This window comes from Siniperca chuatsi, linkage group LG11, assembly GCF_020085105.1.
Source record: "Siniperca chuatsi isolate FFG_IHB_CAS linkage group LG11, ASM2008510v1, whole genome shotgun sequence".
Classification (NCBI taxonomy): Eukaryota; Metazoa; Chordata; class Actinopteri; order Centrarchiformes; family Sinipercidae; genus Siniperca; species Siniperca chuatsi.
Window position 1 is genome coordinate 25983745 of NC_058052.1, and position 23888 is coordinate 26007632.

Sequence of the window (23888 nt, forward strand, 5' to 3'; positions counted from 1 at the left end):
AAATTCCATAATATTTCCACAGAAAGGTTTTTTTTTGACAATTATGAGGTAAAAATCCCCATAGGCACGTTACTGTCCTTTTACGGTAAATGGTGCTATTACAGCATCTGGCTTGTTAGTAGAAAAGTCACAGGTAAGCTTTTGTACTGTCACAATGTTAGTGGCCCAGTGACAAGGTTGCATATTTTTTGGAATGAGCTGAGAGGAAGGAGGGAAATTAATATGGCATAGATAGCGAGCGGTAACGACAGAAGTTAGGGAAATTTGTGTTCTTCCCTCAGCATTTCTGAAGAAATAGCATATATGCATATTTCAAGGAGAATATACAATAAGAAAAACTTTGAACTGTAAAATATTTCTATTTATACTGTCTGGTTGAGTGATCCTATAATAGTTGGCAAGCTAATATTATTACATATTACTCTGTCTTGCAGGATGTTTGCATGGCAGAGCTGAGGAGTTGGTAGCGAGAACACGTACAACAAACGGTGTAAGGTTGTGAACATCTTATTTTCCCTAGTGCTTTATTAATGTGGATAAGTACTCTTAAGAGTAAATAGTCCTCCAGTTGAACCTCTTCAGAATGATCTAAGAAATATAACCACCTACTTTTCCCTCATGTTTACTTTTTTATGTTCAAATTTGATTCACGGTCTAATGATAGATGTTGGTGCGCAGAATACATTGAAGTAAAAAATGTGGAAACTTACTTGGGTCAGACAGGATGGAGTCTGTCTTGGGCAGAAACTGGTCACAGCGGATTCCTTGGTAGCCTTCTCGACACCTGTGGAGAAAAAGAGGAATACACAAGCAGGCAATGAGTCAGGTAGATTTGCCAGGGAACAAATTCCACTACAACTGAAGTAAATGAAAAAAAAAAAAGATGCTTTTTCTTCGTGCTCCTAACCCCTACAAGCCACCAAGAGGAATTAATTGAAGACACATTCCATGGTTTCTGGATAGTCCTCAAACTTTCAAGAAATGTCAACTATTTGATCGACACTTTTGTGAGAGTGCCAGTCAGGCAATGATCATTAAGCAGCTAATGAATTCTGAAATGTGCTTGGGCTGCTCATCAGAACATGTCCTAGGAAAAGGCTATGCTTTGCGAGTATGTGTTTTTAATTAATTAAAGACACAAGTGTAACTGTGTCTTACGGTGCACAGAGATAGCATGAAGGCTAAAATGCCAGTATGCAGTGTAAAGACTAATTGGGTGCCTCAGTTGGTTTGGATATCAAACTTTGCCTCTGGCCATTTGTACCTTTCTTGCTGTTTTGTTTTTCTCTGTCTCTCTTGAGGAAAATGCAAGTCTCATACATGCAAATAAAATATAAAATTCAGCATCAGAAGTAGCTTGTGCTACCTCTCTAAATTTGACCCTACTATATTTATACAATCTATCATTTGGTCACTTTCTCAACTATTCTGTTTCACTAAGTCTCAATTTTCTCTTCTACCCAACCTGCATCCCAATTCCTTCCCTGTTTACCCCTGTGGCTTTGTTTCATTGACACTCCTGGAATTAATCTGTATCTACTCTGACAAGTTGACAACAGAGCAAATATACATATCCCAGCGGTCCCTGCTTTTGGAAACCCCCAGCTGAGAGAACATCTACGTCCACCCAGACGACGCACTGGAGCTGTGCACAGAGATCAAGCTTACAAAAGATTGTACTACTGTTGGTACTTAATTTATTTTCTGACCTGTATTATAGTGTATTATATTTTTTTGCTTAGTACTTCTATTCCTGTGTGCACTGACGTGACAGTGAGCTGCTGTAGCAAAAGAGTTTCCCCTCGGGGATCAATAAAGTATTTCTGATTCTGATACATTTAATGATGATTGAATTCCATTTAGCCAGCTGAGTACTGGTACAGACCTTCTTCAATGCAGACATTTTGGCATGTCATAGCAGGAAAAGCACAGCTGTAATTGATAACATTAAAAACAACTGCATTTCATTTAGGCTGAGCTAGGGTTCTGGTATTGTGACTGCTGGCTCACTGGCATGGCTTACTGGGACACTTGATGGAACCTAGCCATCTTTAACGAAATTTGTTTCACCTTGGCCTTTCCTGCTTTGCCAAGTCAAAATGTCTGCCGTGAAAAAGGTCTATTGTGCATGCCGGCTCACTGTCACTGTCATCGTATATGAGGACACTTGAATAGAACAGAGCCATTGTTAATGTTATGTGCACTATAACAAGTTAAAATGTCTGCTGTGAAAAGGCCTGTATTATATTTATAACCATTCTGCAGCTTGACTAGCACTACAGGTGACTATTAAAGAGCATGCAGTGGTAAACTGACATTAGTTCTGCACTGTAGTTTAATTGCAGTCTGTATGCAAATTGGATCTTAAAGCAAACTCTCGACATTGTATTCATTGTAACGAGTCAGATTTCTGTTGAAAATGGTAAACAGTGGTTGTCATAGGAACCCAAGGGCATATTTTCTTAGTATGTAATTTAGCAAACAACTGCATGTTTTCCTTACTATATGCTATGTATGAGGGCTTCTTCTAGTCACATTCATCTCACCGTGATGACAGATGGTCATTATATCAACATTCTCATAATTTGTCAGGGCGTCTGTATTGCTGCCTCTCCTCCAAGTTTGTTGTTCTCAGCTTTTACTGTTGCAACGGGTAATGCCAAATATGTGTTGTGTGGGAGCAGGAGAACAAAGCAAACACAAATAAACACAGTTGCCTTGTTTTAAAGACACAACATGAATCACATTTCAAAACTCCAGTGAAAGTGGTTTAAACGTTGCTACAGTATTTGGTGTTCAGACTTCAGCTTTCTACTCAGATGCTTCTATTCAGGAAGTCTAACATGTCAACAGGTCACTTTAAACCAAACTGGGGGGGGGGCATAGAGCCACTGTAGGGGTGTGTGTGTGGATGACCAGCGGAACTAAGCTGAATGAACATGATTTATGTAGGGAAATAAAAAAAAAAGAGTTTGCTGATGCTATCGTGCTGATCTGAATCATATATTTTATTTCAATCGATTTCAGTGGGCTCCTTTTTTATTTGTTGCTCCCCCAATATCGTTAATGATTGATAAGAACTTAATCCGTTTACGTGTGGTGGGAGGACATGAACTTTTTTCGGCTTCTGAAGGGGGGCGTGACAGAAAAAGTTTGAGAACCACTGCTTTAAACACAGATAGACTTTTCTCTGTGCCAAATATGTGGTTATTTAACATCTCTCCATGCCATTGTGACCTAAGCTGACTAAACGTTGACAGGAGGCAACCTTTGTCACACCAAGTGGGGGTGAAGAAGATAATTAAAAGAATAGAGGCTTTACATGGTGACATTGTCTGTGTGTCATGCTCATTAGAGGGGACTGTGGAAGTGAGGAGGAGCATACAGTGGTGATTAAATTGAGTGTGGCAAAAAAATACTTAGAGGTGACAGAGAACACAATAGAACTATGCACAATTGCGTAGACATAGCTGTAAATAGCATAAAATCTGCTGTATTATCCTTCATTATCATGTCTAGCACTGTGTAGTATATGAAGTTATTGTATCCCACAAACTCTCCTTTTCTTTCGCATATGTGTTCCCTGCCGAGATCAAAACACATCAGAGTGTTGCTTTGGAGTGAATCTAAGAATGGATGAGAGACGGTCGGAGGGTATAGAAGAGTTGCATGCCTTCTTATTAGCACCATAGTCATTAATTAAAAGAAGACAGGAGGAGATTGCATGTGTATGCATGTAAGTTCTCCATGAAATGTGGCAAAACATGGCATTTTTACCCTGTGATGTAAACTTAATATTCCAGCTGAAGTTTAGTTTATGACTATTACAGATTCTGGTTCTCTGGGATGGTACTGAAAATGAAGCAAAAATGCACCATGAAAGCCGCACAGGAGCACTACAGCAGCTCCAGTTGGGGTGAAAAGTGCTTTGCTCAAGGGTGCCTCAGGGATTTATCCTGCAAATGTGGGATTTGAATTTAAGGCTTAAGGCTACAAATTATACATGCGGCAATCTCAAAATTTTAAAGAACTGTTTGAAAGTTTGGTCAAATGTCTGGTTAAAATGTCTACACATATCTCCTCACAACATTTTAAAAACACAGATATCTGTAAGATATCTTGATCTTGATGCCTAAAAAGGACAAACATCAAATTAGAAGGAACATCAAGTCAGGGTGACAGAAATCATCATTTGGACACTGTCCTCATGTTAAATGCCATGACAGACCATCGGCAGGCTCTGCAGTGCTGTGCAGCCCTGTTATTCACAGAATCTGTCCAATCCAGAGAGACTGAAAACTGGCGAATGAAGATAGATTTCTGAAATGTTTTTTCTCTGTGACACAATTGTTATACTGCTTTTTCTGGGTTGTTACAAAACATTCATCATGTCCACTGATTCTCCCCTCCGATAATAAAGATGTGATACAAATAAAATAATGAGGCAATTTGCAGTGTCAAAAATCAAAAGAAATATTAGAGTTCCAAACAACTGCTTCTCTCTACTTGGCAGGGTGGCCATTTAGACCAATTTAATACAGTGCAGCCACACAGCAGCGTGAGGCTCAATGGTCTATTAAAAGGAAATATGCCACAGTGCACTGGTCAGCCTGTGACAGGTTGGTTCAATGATCTTCACATCGTAGGCCATTTTCTCGGCATGAAATTCATTTTTGGGCAAAATGGCCGATACACTTCTAGTAAACTGGCCAACAAATAACAGGAAATGGCCGAGAAGAAGTGTTGTTTCTGTCATGGTTGGAGCCCGACCTTACAACAATCTGCTCAGTAAGGATCTCAGAAGGTAAAAATCACTAAAACAGCCACACTTTTAAATTAAATGGTTCATGCATCCCAATCTTAATCTGGAACATATTAAAAGCTTCAACATTTTTGCATAATGCTTGTTTATCCATATCTTGCTAATCAATCACTGTTCTAAGCTTGCCCAGAAGAGTAATTTATTGTTTTAAGTATGGACCCATACCCAAAATGATCATCACTCAATCCACAGGACATTCAGTTATTTACTATTTTATGAAGATGCAATGTGATGAATGAGGGGAAATTTCTTAGACTGATGCAAATTGTCAGCTAACGAGAGAGGCAGACATGGCTGTACTTAAGGGAAAGGTTCACAGGGGCCTTTTAGTATTGGGAGTAATTATTCACAGCAAGACACCAAGCGAGTCAATTAACCAAGGCACTGACCAAGTCATTTAACCAGCTAGAGGAAGTTCATTTAACGCAAAGGTTTCTTGATTTAGTAAGGCACTATCATCGCTACATTCACACAAGTGCTAAGGAAATTCTTCACCAAGTTTTAGATGCAATAATGAAAAACAAAATCATGGCGTTATATGTGCAATGGATAGGAACAGATATTCTTTCATTGTGTTATTGGTAATTAGGTTTTCAGCCAAGATAATGAAGATTTAAAAACAGTTTGTTATTGTGGGTACTCAATGAAGTCATATCGTTTGATGTATCAAATCCTAATGTAATCTAATATGTCTGTTCAGCTTTAATGGCAACTTGCTGCTTGGAGGTTTGTTTAATCAGACCTGCAGACAACCAAATACAATTGACAGCTCGGACTTCAAAGGAGGCCTGAGTTGATTACTTTTCTACTTTAATGACATTACATATCTCTCACCCGTATGTGTTTCCATTCATTCCTCCCTTTCTCGATAGAACAGAAAATTCAAATGAAAATCTAGCTTCGCTGGGTATCAAGGGAAGTCTTTACTCTCATCTTTCCCTGACGGGGTGATTGAAATGCATCTGGGGCGCCATGTCTCACCCTGACAGTTTATGAGAGGCAGGCAGGGTGTGAAACTGTGCATTGTATATGTTGTTGTGCATGTATATGTGCATATGTGTTTGCATGTTTGTATTTCACACATAGACAAAAAGAGAGCAAGCTCTCTTGGAAGTACTTGTGAATATGCATATCCGTGTGTGTGTGTGTGTGTGTGTGTGTGTGTGTGTGTGTGTGTGTGTGTGTGTATGATTGATAAGGCACACAATCCAACAGGATCTCTCAAAGCCAAACACTCATTCCAGTACAGCTGTACCCACATTCAGATGGGTGAAATAAACAAGTCAAAATATGGTAGGGCTAGCACAATTAACCATTTATTAGCATAAGTTACAAAAAAAACGAGTATGATGCTGCAAATGCAATGATAATACCAGGAGCTTAGTTCATAAAAATCTGTTTGACTGGTCTTAGTTTTAGTCTTAGTCTAAAATGTATAGGAAAACCTTCAGACTATGTCCAAACTAAGAGCTGTTTTCATTGTAATCAATGTCATCTGCTGGACAACTGCCAAAAAGATGAAACTGGTCTTGATGTATGAGCTACCACTCAGTCGGCCATGTTTTGCGGCCATAATGCATAGCAGATTACTCCTACTTGTTGTATGCAACCAATGAATTTAGATGGCTTTATGGAAGTGAGTGCTTTTTGGATATAAGCTATAGTTAATTTCATCAATTAAACCTTTATTTAAGTCTCGAGGAATCATTGAGTCCATGCCCTCATTTTCAATGATGTTGAAAGCACAAAACAGAATAAATAAACACAAAATAATTAACAAGAAAACAAACAAACAGACCACAACATAACACAGTAAAAACAATCACATTCAAGTGCGGAGTACTTTGTAATCATGGTTTTAAATTGACCTATAGGTACAAATGTGTTGAGTTTTAGTGTGTGTTGTAAAATGTTCCAAGTGTGTGCCGCGCAAAAACCAAAAGCAAATTTTCCCAAATTTAGTGTTTGCACACGGAACATCGAGCTTCAACCAACCACTAGATCGAGTCAAATAATGACTGTGGGACCAGTTTAATCAGGATAGATTGTGATATATTGTGCCAGGTTGCCATTAAAGGCTTTATAAATAAATAGAAACCAATGCCTGTCACATCTTACTGTTAGAGATACCCAACCTTTCATACAAGATGCAGTGATGAGTAGCACTTTGTACTTTGTTTTGATAAGTGCTCTGTAAATAAAGTTTTATTATTATTATTATTATTATTATTATTATTATTATTATTATTATTATTATTATTATAGAATAACTGTCAACGGTAATACATCTTAAGGCGGAGTGATAATGTGAATCTAGCGGTTTAAGAGTGGAGGCAGAGGCGTGTCTATAGATAACATCACCATAGTCCAAGACAGACAAGAAGACGGCCTCAATTATCCGCTTTCTGCTGAGCATTGGAAAATTAGCTCTGTTTCTGTACAAATATCCAAATTTTTTTTATCATAGCTTGCTGACAAATGTGTTAATGTGAAATTTAAATGTAACTTTTTGATCCAGGCAGATCCCAAGATATTAGTATTCTGAAATCCTCTCAATACTTATTCATAGTGGTCCATTCATAGTGGTATTATGCATACTACTGTCCATAAGATCTCTGGTTCTAGAAAATAGCATGTAGTCTTGCTTGCATTCAGGACTAATTTCAAATTAAAAAAATGGATCTTGCAATGTGTCAAGGGCTTGTTGTAGTATCTCAGTGTTGAGTATTTGCAAAACAATACAGAACTGTATCAATTTCCCCAAATCACAAATTGCTGTCTATTTACAGGACTTATAATCAAAACCAATATCGCGTAGACTCTGTAGGAGCATAGCATGATCAACAGTGTCAAAGGCACTCACCACCCTTATGCAGTGGGACTACATGAGCAGATTATAAGACAAAGTCCACCTTTGTGAAACCAGCCCCAGAACATGCTCTACACACCACGAATCCTGTCACCTCAATCCCCCTTTCTTTCCTCTGTTCCTCCACCTCCCCTTTACATACTACTTCACAACTCTATGTAAACAAAGGGCATAGGAAACAACTATTTGTGGAGGCCAGAGGAAGATGTTTGGCACCACATGTGTACCACCATGTACCACCATGAAAAGTCGCTCTGTGTGTGTGTGTGTTGTCCAGTTGCCAAGTGCAACTGACTGCTGAGTGGCTCTCCTTTTTAAATAAAACATGACTCTCCCTGAATGTTGCATACATGCCATGATGTTTGAATATGTGCCCATTCCTCCATCTCACCATGAGTCCTGTGAAACCTCACCTCCACCTCTCAACCCTTTCAAAACAGGCAGGAAGTTACTCAATTATTCACAGCTCCACTTAGCCGCTGATCCCAGAATTATAACAAAAAACACACCACTTTCCCTATCTTATATTTTATTCTTTTATTCATCTTTTACCTCAGTTCCTCTTTTGGTCTTCTGCTCCCCCACCTCTCCTTCACATATTGCCAACTCTATTAAACCAAAGGGAGAACTGGGATAGAAGACAACCATTTGTTGAAGTCAGAGGAGGACATTTGTTACCACATACCTAACAGAACTGTCTTCCACACAACTCGTTATTCATCTGACAGCCACAAAAAAAGTTAAGCTGGATTTGTCCAAGCAATCCCTCTTGGGAATAAAGCAAAAGTGCTACATTAACTCATCCAGCATCTCTCAAGCAGCCAGTAATACCAGACAGCAGAAACAGACACGAGAGACAACAAACAAGAGGGGACGTCTGTCCTCACCAGAAAATTACAGCATTGCGTTCAAACAGCTTAAAACAACCCATGTATGTTCTCCTGGCAAGCAAACCTTTTGTGGTTATGTGAATAATGACTGTCTAGAGAAATCACAGCATTGTCAATGTTGTTCAGTCAACTCTTATGGAGGAGGCTGGTTTGGATGGATGCGAATACAAAGCATCTGACTTCGACAGTGAATAACTGCAACTTGTGGTTTAATCTCCTATCAACAGTCAGCGTTGTTTCTTTTAATCACAAAAAACAATATTTCCTTAACCTGAAAGGGATACTTCATCTAAAATGTATGTTTTGAGTTGAGACCACAAAGCCTCATACAAGTTGTTATGGGTGAGTATTTTACACTCAAAAGATTTTCTGTGGAGTATTTCCTTCACCATGACCACAATTTTTTCTTAACCAGCCATGACCATGATCATACCAGTGACACAGCAAAAACAAGAGACAACAGCAAACAACAGAAAACAAAAGAGGGCTCAACTCAAAGGGCAGCAGGAGCATGTGGATTCTCTGGCTGCTTAGTAAAGTCCTCCCTGCACCCTTCAGCTCCTCTCTCTAGTTCACTAGAAGTCACCTAAGTACCATTTATACTGTAGAAGACTATCATGTCACACTCTATAAATACATTCCTCTGTCTTATGCAGCGATCTTGATATGGACTGGAAATACCATTAACAGTGAGATAACACTTAAATCCAAACCCTTATCTCTTTTTCTTTCTGCCCCCTCTCTCCATTTCTCTCCCTGTCTTTGACTTTCTCTCTCCTTATGAATATTAACATTTTATCACCTAGACCACTTATCTCTGTGATTAATAATTCCCTCCCTCTAAGTTACTTTGATTAGATGGTTTGTTCATTCTATCCACAGTAGGGTTCAGAATATCTCTTCATTGCATCTGAATGTTAAAGGGGGTACTGAGCTACTCAGATTGATTAAATTAGCTGTTATCTCTGCCAGCCACAAGCAACAAGCAAGAGCAACAGCAACATGTACAGTAGACATTCATGTACATACAATTCTATATCCAAGGAGGATAATGGGGTGTTTCTATGTTTTAGCCTTACCAAAGTTAATTCTGTAAGTGAAAATGTTCACTACTGCAATCTGAGTGATTATGGCTCCTTCTTCTGGGCAGTTTAAGCCAAACACTAAGATAATACCTATTCAAAATTACATTGGTTAAAAACAATATTGAATTAGAGACCCTAAATATGGGTATCATTGTGATTGTGTTGATTGTCTGTGAAGCAACTCAAAGGCACATAACAGACTTGAGGTTCATCTTCTCTGACTGAGTGGACACTCCTGTCCATATATGTTTGTATACTCTTGTTCTGGGGCTGTTTTACATGGTGTGGGTTTGGCCCCTTATGGTTCTAATTAAAGGAAATCTTAATGCTACAGCATACAATGATATTTTAGACAACAGTATGCTTCCAACTTTGTTTCAACAGTTCCTGTTTCAACATAACAGTGCCCCTATGCAGAAAGCCAGGTCCATAACGAAAAGGGTTTTCCCAGTATGGTGTGGAAGAACTTGACTAGCCTACAAAGAGCCCTCACCCCAACCCCACCCAACACCTTTGGGATGCATTGGAACGCTGTCTACAAGCCAGACGTTACTGCCAAACATCAGTGGCCGACCTCACTAATGGTTTTGTGGCTGAAAGAACAAATCTTGCAGCTGGATCTAAATCTGGTGGAAATCCTGAAACCAGAAGAGTGGAGGTTGTTTTAGAAGCAAACTAATGCCCATAGTTTTGGAATGACATGTTCATCAATCACATTATGGTGTTATGTCCTGGTGTCCACATACTTTGTTCTGTTGTCCACATACTTTTGGCCATGTAGTATATAAGGTTGGAAAAACTAGTAAGGATGATTAAGAATTGTTCAGAACAGTGTGCCTTACACCTGACCAAAAGACATTACCAATCTCATACAAATCCCAGAAATACACTATGTTTCTGTTGTAATACTGAGTGTTTCAACCTCTGTTTTACTTGTTTTCTGATTAATATGCTGTAGTGGCCTTTGGCAGTTGAAACAATGGGAAGACTGGACTTGCCTAAATAAGGTACCACAGGGGTGGCAGCTTTATCAAGTCCTAATTTCAGAAAATATTCCGAAACACCCAAATGCCAGAGGAGGATTTATGCAGGAGAGCGTGCAGTTTGTGTTGAAGAACAATAGTCTCATGAAAGCTTTGACCTTTGGATAAAACTAAGCAGCAGGAAAGCCCATCAGGGTAATCAGCTAATTAAACTCGCCCCTTTTGGGCTTCTGTTTTGGATTATTTTGTGTCCCTTCGGAAATATTTTTTTCACTGTGAAAGTGTCACTTGCATGCTGCTGATCCCGTTAGAGGGCACGGCCAAGAACGCATTTGGCAAGGATGATCCTTAACAAAGCAATTTTAAGTTATAAACCTTCTGGAAAACGGCAGCCACTTCATCTCCAAAATGTTGATGCTGGGATTTAAATTCTTATACATGTAAAATATAATTTCACTGCTGAAACTCTGTGCCATTGTTAATAGGAAACATCAGCAATGTTACTAAAAGCAGCTGCAAAGACAGTTGATATTAGATTAGAAATAAATCTACCAGAAAATCAGAAGTGTATGTGTATGTATGTTCAGGTGGGTGATTATATTCACTGAACATAAAGAACTGCACTGATAAGATGCAGACCCATGTTGCCACAATTTACCTTCACAGGGAGAGTGGGAACACTGTTATTTTATATGTAAACAATACTTAATATATTCACTGCAATGGGAAATTCACTGTAATCCCTAACCTCTAAACCATCGTCATCGTTGCTTTGTTTTCTCATGGTTTAACATTTCTAATTTTACTATCAATTGATGGTAAAATAATGAATAAGGATTTTTTTGTTTAGTCTTTTTTTTACCATTGTCTTAAAGAATATTAAATTAATGTATATTTATGTTTCACTCTTTGTTAAACCTTAGTTGTCACATGTTTCAATCAATTTAATAAAACAACAAGTTCATGATGCTGACTTTCATTGTTCTGCATCCACAGCACAAACTAGCTCTCTGCCCTTCTGTTTGCAAATAATACAAAAGCCACAAAAAGCAAAAGCAAGCTACAGGATCCATTTTGGCATTATTTCGGACATCAAGCACTTGAATCCACGACCAGCTGAATTAGCTGAAAACAAGGAAGGAGCAGCTTACATGGAATACTTGTAAGCAGCATCCCACACACTGCAAGAAAATTATTTTTGGAGAGAGAGAAGCGGTCTGGGTGGAGCACAGGAAATGGCAAAGCAAATTCTGGCAAGACAAAGCAGATGCTGTGATGTTTTACCGAGCAGACAATGGTTCCTGTCAGAAAAAGGTGTGAGTTAAGCTTTAAATTAGGAAACGTTTCTGAAACGCAGTGTCAAACATGTTCCTAAATGCAGTAAAACTGCACTTGGAGTTCTGGGAAAATATCAGGCCATCTTAACAATGGAACTGTAATTTGTCTTCTGGAAACTGTGCAGTGTTAGTTTATCTTCTGAAACAATTTTTTATTTATTTTTTAACCTATCCTGATGATCTGTGTTATTTCTTTAACTTGTGGTTGTATTTCGGGTATTATGCAACCTAGCCGTAGGAAAGCACCACTAAGATTGTTGTGATGCATATAATCAATCATAAAAATATTTGAAAATGTTTTCGTGTTTTATCCATATGATGTGCCCATATGAAGCCCCATTACCCCCAGGTAATATGGAAGAATTTCAGTTTAATCAAAACACAACCTGAAGCTAGAGAAATGGATTATATGACAGGGTATTTCAGAGGATTATTACCCCACAGTGATGATTAAGGACATTGGCAAACACAGTTCCCAAGCCTGAGAGACACATGTCAAAATTATGATAGAAACAACTATTATCCCATGCAGTTCCTGAGATATCAGGTGACTGGTGCTCATTTCAACTAATGGCTTAGGTTATACTCCACAGCTAACAAGAACATTAAAGAACGCATAATGTATACAATGTATTAAATGACAATGTTACAATAAGAAAGCAAATATGCTAATTCAATGACATCATGGGTAATACCAAGGAGAAGAACATTTATTCTGGCAACTGGGATATTCGATAACAGATGATCACAAAAGGAAACTTGGCAGGCACAACAGGAGAGATGGGAATGTGATTAGCATTCATTCACACCTAAAGTGATGACCTTTGGTGTTCTCTGTTGTTGTCCTCCGAGTGAACTCTCAAACAAAGCAGGATTGCTATTATGGAGAGACGTGCTTGAAGTGTCAAGTATATACTAATCATCTGTCATTCTTCAGAAGTGTGATCGTACTGAATTGCTATTTCTAACTATGTTTAATGTCCCATTTAAAGAAAAGGTTTTGCTTTATGGAACTATTTGACAAAATATTGGCAAATTATGTACTGATAAAAGTACATTGATAAAAAACTGAGCAGATTTCCTTAGCAGTTTTGCATTTGGTGTTCAATTTAGACTATGACAGTGTCCAAGACACTCCTTTGTTTACTCTTACTGTTTCTTATATAACAATTCACTCTATAGTGAGTAAAAGGAGATATGGGACAAATGAATCAGTAACTCATTTAAGAAAATCACTGACAGGTGCTGTGTTGCATAACTGTAATGTCATGTAATGTGCAAGCATGTCTAACAAAAGGACAATCATTGCATTCTGGGATCTTTTGCAAAAAGTGGTGTATGACATTGCCACTACTTTTACTTTGCCACATTTGATACAGCTGATATTAACAGGAAATTTACACAAGACATTAGAAGCTCACAGAAGTGCTTTGAGCAAATCTTAAGAAGCAATTGGAAGGTGTTTCACAGTACTTCAGCCTGTCATTTTAATAATTTTGAAGACAGAATAACTGAAATCCATGCTCCACACAAAAGCTCTCATGTCAAGAAGCTGACGAGACTCTTGAGTACACGACATGAGAACTGGAATTCCTGTCCTTACATCTGGACTAATTCTGCCCTTCTGAAAGTATCTGTGATACAGACAGATGTCCAATTATGCTAATATGGTGACTAATGTCAACTAGTCTTAATTGGAAAAAAACAAGAAAATGATGAACAGAAGAAAGAAAACATGAGGTCATAAGTCTTGAATGAGGTTGGCCTTGTGTAAGCTCAATGTTAAGTGAAGCAATCAACCTCTACTCTCACAATGAATCAAGGCACAATGGCTGGAATAAGAAGGAGAGAAGAAAACTTTGCTAATTGGTGGAACTCCTTTTTATCCTCATGAATTTTTATCTTGAACAACAATACATTTATGCTTCACAAAGGATTGCAAACAATAAAGAGGACATTAAGTGGAAGAAAATAGCTGCAACAACAGAAGCAAAAGTGAACCTCCCAAAAATGTGTTGTCAACAGCATTCTTTAGAGGAGGGAGGAAAAAAGAGAAATTGTTTGTGAGAAAGCTTTGTTATAAGGACAAGAAAGAGGTGAGAGGAAATAATTACTACATTACAGGAGAAGCCCTTTACACAAGACTTCCGTCGTGCCGTAGGACTGGCAACATGTAGCGGCTTATGTGACCCAAAAAGACCTGAGAAACACAGCCTGCCTACAGATTTATCAGTTTTGGGAAGAGGAAAGAAATGAGAGCGAGTCTGCCACTGCTACCAACAAATCTGTTTTGTTCGACCTTGCCCTCGAGTTAGCAGAGTCTAGTATTTTTTTCGACAAACTTTAAGGAGAGATAGAGATAAAAAGTATGAAAGAAATGAAGGATTTGTGGAGGTTTATCAAGAGAAATGAGGCTCAAAACAAGTGACAAATGTAAAAACATTTTCGAATGCATATGAAATACCCAGACTGTCCTCCCCAAAAACACGGCCGTATAGGTTGTGGAGAGAGGGAGAAGGGAAGGCTGAGCAGATACAGGGAGACAGTACGTGATATGAACTCTTAAGCATGCATTGCCTCCTGTAATCGTATGTATGCATGTGTGTGCATGTGGGGATGTGTGGAAGAGCATGAGAGAGCAGAGCACATGGGTGGCAGCTGTAGTATTAATTAGGCAGGTGAGATGAGTGGACTGCAGCGTCATTACATTGGCAATTATAGTGCAGTCTATTTGCCTAGTATGCCCCTGGCTCTGAGAGAGAGAGATGCAGAACTAGTTGGGAGACTGAGTGAGAGGGAAAGATGAGGTATAAAGAAAAAGATTGAGAAAAGCAGGTGGGAGAGAGATTTAAAGGGAGAGGGGATGTAATGTAGTTGCGATTCATAAAAAGGATTTATCGCTAATCCCTCCAGTGATAGTCAGCTTCCATGATCTCCACCACTGTGCCAGTCAATCACAGAACAATGTGATATGTTAATACAATGCAGCCGATGTGACACATTCTATGGATGTCGTCTTACAGTTGGGTGATGGATGACTTAAACTCTTATAGAAAGGAGCAGATACCTTTGGACGCAACACCACATCTCAGTGTGCCACCATTCTTTTTACCCTCCAGTGCACACACACACACACACACACACACACACACACACACAGTCTATGAAATATATATATATAAGATTGAGAATTCCATTATACTTTAACTCCAAGAAAGAAGAAATAAGACCAAGAATTCCCCAAAAGTAGGGCAACCCACTTTAGCTGGTCCAACACAAACTGCATGATAAATGTGTGCCCAGCATTAACCCCATTCTAAAAAAAAATATTATATGACAGCAAATTTCAGTGTAATTAAACTTCATTTAAATCTAATGCTTTCACATGTGAAAGGAACTTCTGGATTACAGCTGAATTTTTATCCAGTTTTTCTATTTATAAAATAGATGATCCACATCTACAAAGTGGATCACTCCAGATACGGATTTTCACTATTCTCTGTTCATGCAGTCTGGGTGTGTTCATGATTTGTGTTCAAAACTGGTCAGGATTTTGAATTGAGTTGTACGAAACCCTTTCTTGCTTTCAGTTGAACAGCGTTTAGCTAGGCTACATGTTGCCCACCAGCACAAGAAGCAGGAATTATAAGGGAAAGGAACTATATTACATGATCAAAAATTTGTTGTATAAGTGAAGAAATGACTGTTAGTGAAAATTTGATGATATGTGGCGGTTTTGTTGGCAAGTGGTCATGGTACACAGAGGGTAATGCCCATTGATGTATACAACTCACAAATTCCCTGAAGGGAAAGAACCACCTGATGCGTTTGTGAAGCATAGATCTTGTCACGTTTTATCCCTTCCTTTTTTCGTTTTGAACTCAAAGCATTTAAAGAAAGCAGAAATTGTTGTTGGACACAGAATGAGCTTTTTGTCAAGCATTCAGATGCATTTCAGTCACTCTGAAATGTGTTGCCAGGGTCTGAACAAGCTCTGGTCCCTGAGGGATCCGTGGTTTGGATGAACAGGGTAGTGCTGTGGTGTCTGTGCTGGTCAGACAGCGCGGTGAGCGGGACAGAGTGCTGGAGGGAGCTGGCTGGGATGACTTTGGCATTGTCACACCAAGGTCTCCACTCTAACTCCACTATAATGAGCCTGTCAGCATGGTGTGAGCCATAGGAGATAGGCTGCCCCCCATCAACCTAGTTTCACAGTCAAGGATGAGTAGCTCTGCATGTGTATTGGTGTGTGTGTGTGAATTGTTTATTGTCAGATTTTTTCTTGCCATTCCCAGCAAACCTGTTGTCATCTTTGCTGGTGAAGAATGGATTAAAGTGCTTTTATTTTTGCAGAGGGCTGTTCACTTGACCTTTATCTGGCCCAAGTCCTATCATACAAACACTCTGGTATAGACTTATATATATATATATATATATATATATATATATATATATATATATATATACACATACATTGTTATTCTATTTTGTGCAAACTAATCGCGATAATTACAGAAATCCTCTGCAAGATCCTGGAGAGACTGTATTAGTTGCTCACAGATTGCTTGCCTAAAAACAAACTAAAAAGGGACAAACAACTCCAAACACCGGGCTTGCTGGTAGTGTGTGTGTTGTTTGTTTGCCTGAGTTTGTGCATGTGCGTGTGCGTATGTGTTTTGCTATAAAGCCTCCCTGATCCAGTGTTAACTGCTCTCATAAACAAGCACCTGCCAGATGTGAGCCTCTGCCCACAGAGGACTACTAGAGTCTGTCTCGCTGCATCCTTTTGTCTCAGACAGATACGGCAAAGTCTAAAGCCAAATACAACTGACCTTCTGCTAAAGCTCAATCTTTACTGTCCACAACAGAAATATTTCACCACTCCTGGAAAGACAGACATAAAGATAGAAAGATATACAGACAGGCAGCGCAGAAAGTGCTGTAGGGCCTCCACCAGTAGGAATTCAAACAATGGTAGAACCTATACATGTAATATATATACACGTAATAAAGGTCAACATCCAGTATACTCTATACAGTATATATTTTCAAGTGCTGTTCGAAAAGTTTGAAAGTGGTAAAAATCTTACACAGTTTGCATTTCCCAGAAATATTTCTGAAAATCGACAAAGCCAGCAGCCGGGGTGGCTGTAGCAAATGACAGGTGTAAAAAGGTCAGAACTTTGATTTCTTTTTCAAATTCCGCCCTCTACATTTCTTACATTCTTACTTCTGGCAGCATCCATGTTCACGGATGGACTGCACCAATCACCTTTGTGTTGGCAGTGATGGAAGTGGGCTGCCTTTGAAGACATAGGAGGAGTTGGACCGAACTCTGGATCACCTGACCTGAATAAAAGCCAGAACAAATCTGCGCCAATAGACAGAATCTCTTTTCCTGTGATTTCAAGTTTTTCAGTCAGAGTGGCCCAGCTGGTATTCAACACATACTATAACAGGAAATGCAGCTACCTGTAGTGCAATATTTTATTTTCTGTTGCCTGTTTATTGATCTCTTGTACCAACAGCTACTTCCACTTGATAAGTTTCTCCCTAACTATGAGGACAAGCCCTCTGCCCTACATTAAAGGGTAGTTGCTCCAAAAAACCATGTACAACTTACTTTTGGATGTGGATGTTTTGGTAGTCGTTTGAGCAAAATTTCTGTTTGTTTAAAATTGTCTTTGGACCTAGTTTGACTTTTTGCACATATATTAATTTAATTAACCCCATAATCCACATGGATTGCATATTATAGCTGTCAAATGAAAACCACGTACCTCCAAATTTGTGATTTTGAATTTCTGAGATAAATTGAAGGACTAAATATTCCTTCGTGGGTTGAGAAAATTCTTCCACTTCTTAAAGGACCAGTGTGTAGGATTTAGTGGCATCTAGTGGTGAAGTTGCAGATTGCAACCAACTAAATACCGTTCACCTTCCAAGCATGTAGGAGAAACTATGGTGGCAGCAAAACTCGCGAAAAATGCGCTAAAAGGCCCTATCTAGAGCCAGTGTTTTGGTTTGTCCGTTCTGGGCTACTGTAGAAACATGGTGGTTCAACATGGCGACCTGCGTGTAAGAGGACCCGCTCTTATTATGTAGATATAATCGGCTTATTCTATGGTAACGAAAACACAACAATTCTTATTTTCAGGTGATTATACACCAATGAAAACATACTTATAAATATTATATCCCATTTCTGCCAATAGCTCCTCCTAAATGTTAAACACTGGACCTTTAAGCTCAATAAATTATTTGAGGTTGATGTTTTGGAGATACAGACATTCATGGTTTTCCCATTTCAGTGATGATATGTATACACACATACACACACACACACACACACACACACACACACACAAAGTATATATAACAACAGGGATCTGGGTCAGAGAGACTGAAAGCCAAACCTTACTGTAGGAAATATAATAAGAAATACTATAATTTTAAAGGAAGTGTACAAAAACATGGAATGATTTTGCCTTTTTCACTCTGATGTCATCCTGAATAATCTGAAATTTTCAGTAAATCGATGTTTTGCATTATTTTTTAGAACCGAGGCAGCAGTCATTGCATTACAATCTTTAACTTCAATTATTGCTCCTCTGCCATAGTGGCATGTTCGCTGTAGCAACTAATAACTCCTCTCTAAACACTGTGTGTCTGACTTACAGTATCTCACAGAAGTGAGTACACCCCTCACATTTTTGTAAATATTTTATTTTTATCTTTTCATGTGACAACACTGAAGGAATTAAACTTTGCTACACTGTAGTAGTGTACAGCTTGTATAACAGTGGAAATTAGCAGTCCTCTCAAAATAACTCAACACACAGCCATTAATGTCTAAACCGCTGGCCACAAAATGAGTACACCCCTAAGTGAAACTGTCCAAATTGGGCCCAATTAGCCATTTTCTCTTCCCAGTGACTCGTTAGTGTTACAAGGTCTCAGGTGTGAATGGGGAACAGGTGTGTTAGCATGTCAGTGCTCAGACCAGACGCCACACACTGCATCAAATTGGTCTGCATGGCTGTCGTCCCAGAAGGAAGCCTCTTCTAAAGATGATGCACAAGAAAGCCCGCAAACAGTTTGCTGAAGACAAGTAGACTAAGGACATGGATTACTGGAACCATGTCCTGTGGTCTGATGAGACCAAGATAAACTTATTTGGTTCAGATGTTGTCAAGCGTGTGTGGCGGCAACCAGGTGGGGAGTACAACAGCCAACACCGTGCTACAGTCAAGCACGGTGGTGGAAGTGTCATGGTCTGGGGCTGCATGAGTGCTGCCGACACTGGGGAGCTGCAGTTCATTGAGGGAACCACAAATGCCAACATGTACTGTGACATACTGAAACAGAGCATGAGCCCCTCCCTTCGGAGACTGGGCCGCAGGGCAGTGTTCCAACATGATAACGACCCCAAACGCACCTCCAAGACGGCCACTGCCTTGCTGAAGAAGCTGAGGGTAATGGGGAGGGTGATGGACTGGCCAAGCATGTCTCCAGCCCTAAACCCTGTCGAGCATCTGTGGGGCATCCTCAAACAGAAGGTGGAGGAGCGCAAGGTCTCTAACATCCACCAGCTCCGTGATGTCATCATGGAGGAGTGGAAGAGGACTCCAGTGGCAACCTGTGACGCTCTGAACTCCATGCCCAAGAAGGTAAAGGCAGTGCTGGAAAATGATGGTGGCCACACAAAACATTGACACTTTGGGCCCAATTTGGACAGTTTCACTTAGGGGTGTACTCACTTTTGTGGCCAGCGGTTTAGACATTAATGGCTATGTGAGTAATTTTTAGGGGACTGCAAATTTCCACTGTTATACAAGCTGTACACTCACTACTTTACATTGTAGCAAAGTGTTATTTCTTCAGTGTCACATGAAAAGATATAATCAAATATTTACAAAAATGTGAGGGGTGTACTCACTCATACTGTATATTGTGCAGTAAAATGACAAGTGGGACACATTAAAATTACTACACACTCTTTAGTTTCAGTATTCAGTGACAATTGTCTCTGAGCTGCTGGGGACACAGACACAGTCATTGTTTCCTTCAGTGTGACAGTGTGTTTCGCTGTTAGACATGTTATTTCAGTGACAACGACGAACAATGAGTGTACGAAGTGAGGGGGAATGACACATCTGTCATTACGTGGCGCAGCTCATGCGACCACAAAATACACACACGACCACACACATGCAAAGCTGTTGCATGTGCAGAATAGAACAACACAAATACATGCGCCCACAATATGACTTATCCAGCGTGATGTGTAGTTGGATGATCTATTGAACTGATGCCAGAGATGTAGCTTTGTCAAAGTTCTCTTGACAATGAAGGTGCTTTAGTTTGCTAATTCAATCTGCTAAAGTCTCTGCAGTGCACGTGGCTCTGGTGCTACACGCTGTCATGACAACATATCCAGTTTAACACTATCCTTGTGTTGTTATGCAGCTTCTGTGGGCTGTTTATGAAACATTCACAGCTATTTATGACCCTTTGAAAGGCAAGTCACGGCTAATTTAGGGCACAACGCCCCACAGTCATTGGTTGTAAATGCGTTATTGTGGCACGCATGGGGAGATATTCTAATATAATAGGCTGGTTGGTGGAAGGGTGCCAGAGTTGCATGGCGGCTGGGTAAAGTCTTCTGGTGGAGCAAATTAGCTTCTCTGTCACACAGCAGCCAGGCAGGTTGTGTTTGGAAAGGCCTGGTGTGTATGTTTGCTGCTGTTATAAAAACACACACATACACACACACACAGCACACTGTAGAGAGTTAATGCTCCAAGTCTAACGAGTGAGGGAGCATCTCTCAGTTAGAAGGATTGCTGTGTCTACGTGTGTGTGTGAGTTGGACAAAAACAGATGAATAAGAGAAAGAAATGGAACGAGACCAATATTCGCGGGTCCAGCTTTTCCTGAGTGATTGGCACTAAGTGGCATTCCCTAGTGGGGCCAATAGACTGGTCCTCATCAGCCTCCATCCAGGCCTCAGGACCTACGTGACACATTTACTCCATGTCGATAACCCATTCCCAGGCTGAGTATCTTGTCGCTCAGTGTCATAGTTTCAACTCAGCACCGAGAGAGAGGAGAAAAGGGAGAGGCAGACAGAGAGAGGACCTAGTTTTGGTTTCACATTGTCTTCAGGTTTAATTATCCCTTTGGCAGGAACACTGCAGTCATTATTATTGTGGATGCCAGCACAGACTTAGGGAGGATTTTCTCTTCTAAATTTCTTGACGCTTGAATCAACTTCTGACCCGGACTGCTGGTAATTTGGCTGCTTATCAATGCAGATGTCATGTCAAGGTACTTCCAAGCTCAAAGGATGCTTACATTCAGTAACTGTGTGAAAATAATCATTCTAATTGCAAACAGGGTGGAAGGATATGTTCGCAGTCATTCATTTTTAGGTATTAAAACAAATGTGACTTGTGGAGGATTTGAACTGATCTGTCTGTGCTGTAAAGTAAGATAGAGTTCAAGGCTGACAAAGTTCATTATGAGGCTAAGGAGAACTTGATACTCTGATTTCTTCTATTCGAAAATTAGCCTTCTTTATTTTATGCATACAATATATGCAGTATAATGAAAAAATTTGATTCCTTCACAAATACCATGTACAACGTATAATCATGCCTAACAGCATGTGATGATTAGCATTCAAGGGAGTCTGCAGAGACTTTACAGTGATAAGTGGCATGTTGACCGCAATCAAAAGCTTCATTAAAAATTTTCACACCAATCTTCTGCCACCCTGTTCTTGAAGGTGAGAGCAGCGTGACAGTTAGTTACCAAGATAACGACCAATCCGTGCACATGTGATGTGCATGGTCACACATGCACATCTCCCACCTTCTCAAATACAGCGTCTCTCTTTTCGTTTCTTTTTCTTGACTCTTAACCTCAACAGACGCACACTCACACACAACTCCTCCGCTCAAAACCTTGGTGTTTTGATTCACCTCTATCTTTGCAAACACATATCAAGGCCACCGCCAACACAGCTTTTTTTATTTCCCACCTCCCACCTCCAACATCTTATAAAATAAATATCATAAGTCACGCATTTACAGATCGTCATCTAAAGTTGATTGTGAAGAAACCAAACGTTATGTCCAAGTTCTCCCATTTTGGGATTACTTTTAAAGTCCTACTTTCAACTTACATACAGTACTATTAACTCAGCCATCATATTGCCTTATCAGTATATATGTGGTAAAAAACGTGATGTTTCACTGAAAAATCTATTAAAATCACAATGATGTGACATTTGTTATGATGCAATAATCTGAGCTGCTTTCTGCTTTAAGCTGGGTTTTTTTGCTGTATATATCCATGTAGTTTAAAAAAAATGTATTTGGATTTTTTAAATTACCACTGCACCAAAAGGTAACTTTTGGTGCAAATCACAACCAAAAGCAAAAGGAATATACATGTCATAGGTCATTTTAGGTAATTTTTCTGGTTATTAAATGTAATGTAAAGGTAAATTTACATTTAATTTATCTTGTCCATTGATACAGAAATCATATGTCATAGTCATATTCACCACTTCTTCTGAGTTCTGAGGTTCACTTATGGATTGTACTTTCCTGTGCTCTTGATGTTAAGCTATACCATTAAAACTAAACACTTAATGTAACCAATGAACAGCAACTACAGCAAATTTACATGGCAAATGGGAGAAGCACAGATAACAGGAGGCCTTCATACTAAAACATAATAAAATGTACTTAGAAAAAAAGTAGAATTTTGAAATGATGGCCTGTCTCAAATAAAAACCTAATTCTCTTGTCAGCTGAAATAACAGACCCAGCCCACTATTTGAGAATTTACAGCAATGTCATTTTTACTGCAAAGATATTGGATTTTATAAAAACATCATTAGATGTTTCGTCTGCTTTCTCACCCTAGTGGGGGCAGATCTTCCTACCTTTAGGGTTTAAGTCCCCAAAAGGTCTTGAAGAAGACCAAGAAATGACAGGCACACGTTTCCAGTCCCTTTAATAGAAAATTCCATAATTGCATCCATGGAAACTAAAAAGAGCCCTCATCCTGTCCCTTTTTATAAAGGCACATACAGTACACTGCAGGTGTCAATGGCTGTGCTTGTGTGTGTGTGTGTATGTGTGTGTATGCCCTTTCATTATTTATCTCTTTCCATACTCAGCATTTGATGGCCAGAGAAAATCAATAGCACATAAGTCTATTAAAGTTTCTATTGTTGTCGCTGTCCAAAGGCTGCAGCTCTGGAAATTCTCTTGATTTTATTATGTGCTGGATGTGCAACTAGAAAAATTGTGTGCTTGAGCTGTTGTTGCTGAGCAGAGGTTATTTCTGTCTTAGAGAGCTCTTCCCAATCTGTTCACGGAGCATAGATCACTTAAGCCCTTATTTAGAAATTGCACTGCAAACCCTCTGATACATTCCCAATAGATCTTTCCCAGTGTCTTCAGTTTAATGAGTAAACGCCATCAACAAAACCAATCAGGATGTTTCAGCAGGTGGCAAAACATGACACTGTAATTAGGAATTATGGTCAAAATAAGAGCTGACAAATTAATGAAACAAAAATATTTTGGTCTCTTTCTTTTCTTGTCTTTACTTCCCTCCCTCTGTCTGTCCCTCTGTGTCTCCCTCCTTTGAAATAACCTCCATGGCTAATGATCTGCCGTGACCTCTGCAATCTTTAATTGAATAATAAATGAGCAGATCTTATCCCTGGGCTCATCTCCAGCAGACTGAAGAATGCCCCTAAAAAAACACACCTACACAAACACATACACACACTTTACGAACTCCAAGGTCATAAATTAGCAACAAAATACTGACTTGGTGTCTGATTCCCAAAGACTTTGATCTATGTATTGCATATGTG

At 39.4% G+C, this 23888-nt stretch overlaps 1 protein-coding gene across 3 annotated transcripts in view; it reads right to left on the reverse strand.

The window, feature by feature from the left end:
- Positions 1 to 23888, reverse strand: part of LOC122884536 (pro-neuregulin-3, membrane-bound isoform) — a 345178-nt gene that overhangs the window by 61320 nt on the left and 259970 nt on the right. For all 3 annotated transcript variants that reach the window (XM_044214564.1, XM_044214566.1, XM_044214565.1), the window contains exon 3: positions 711 to 784. In XM_044214564.1, the coding sequence (XP_044070499.1) occupies positions 711 to 784 (74 nt within the window). The remainder of the gene's footprint in view (positions 1 to 710; positions 785 to 23888) is intronic.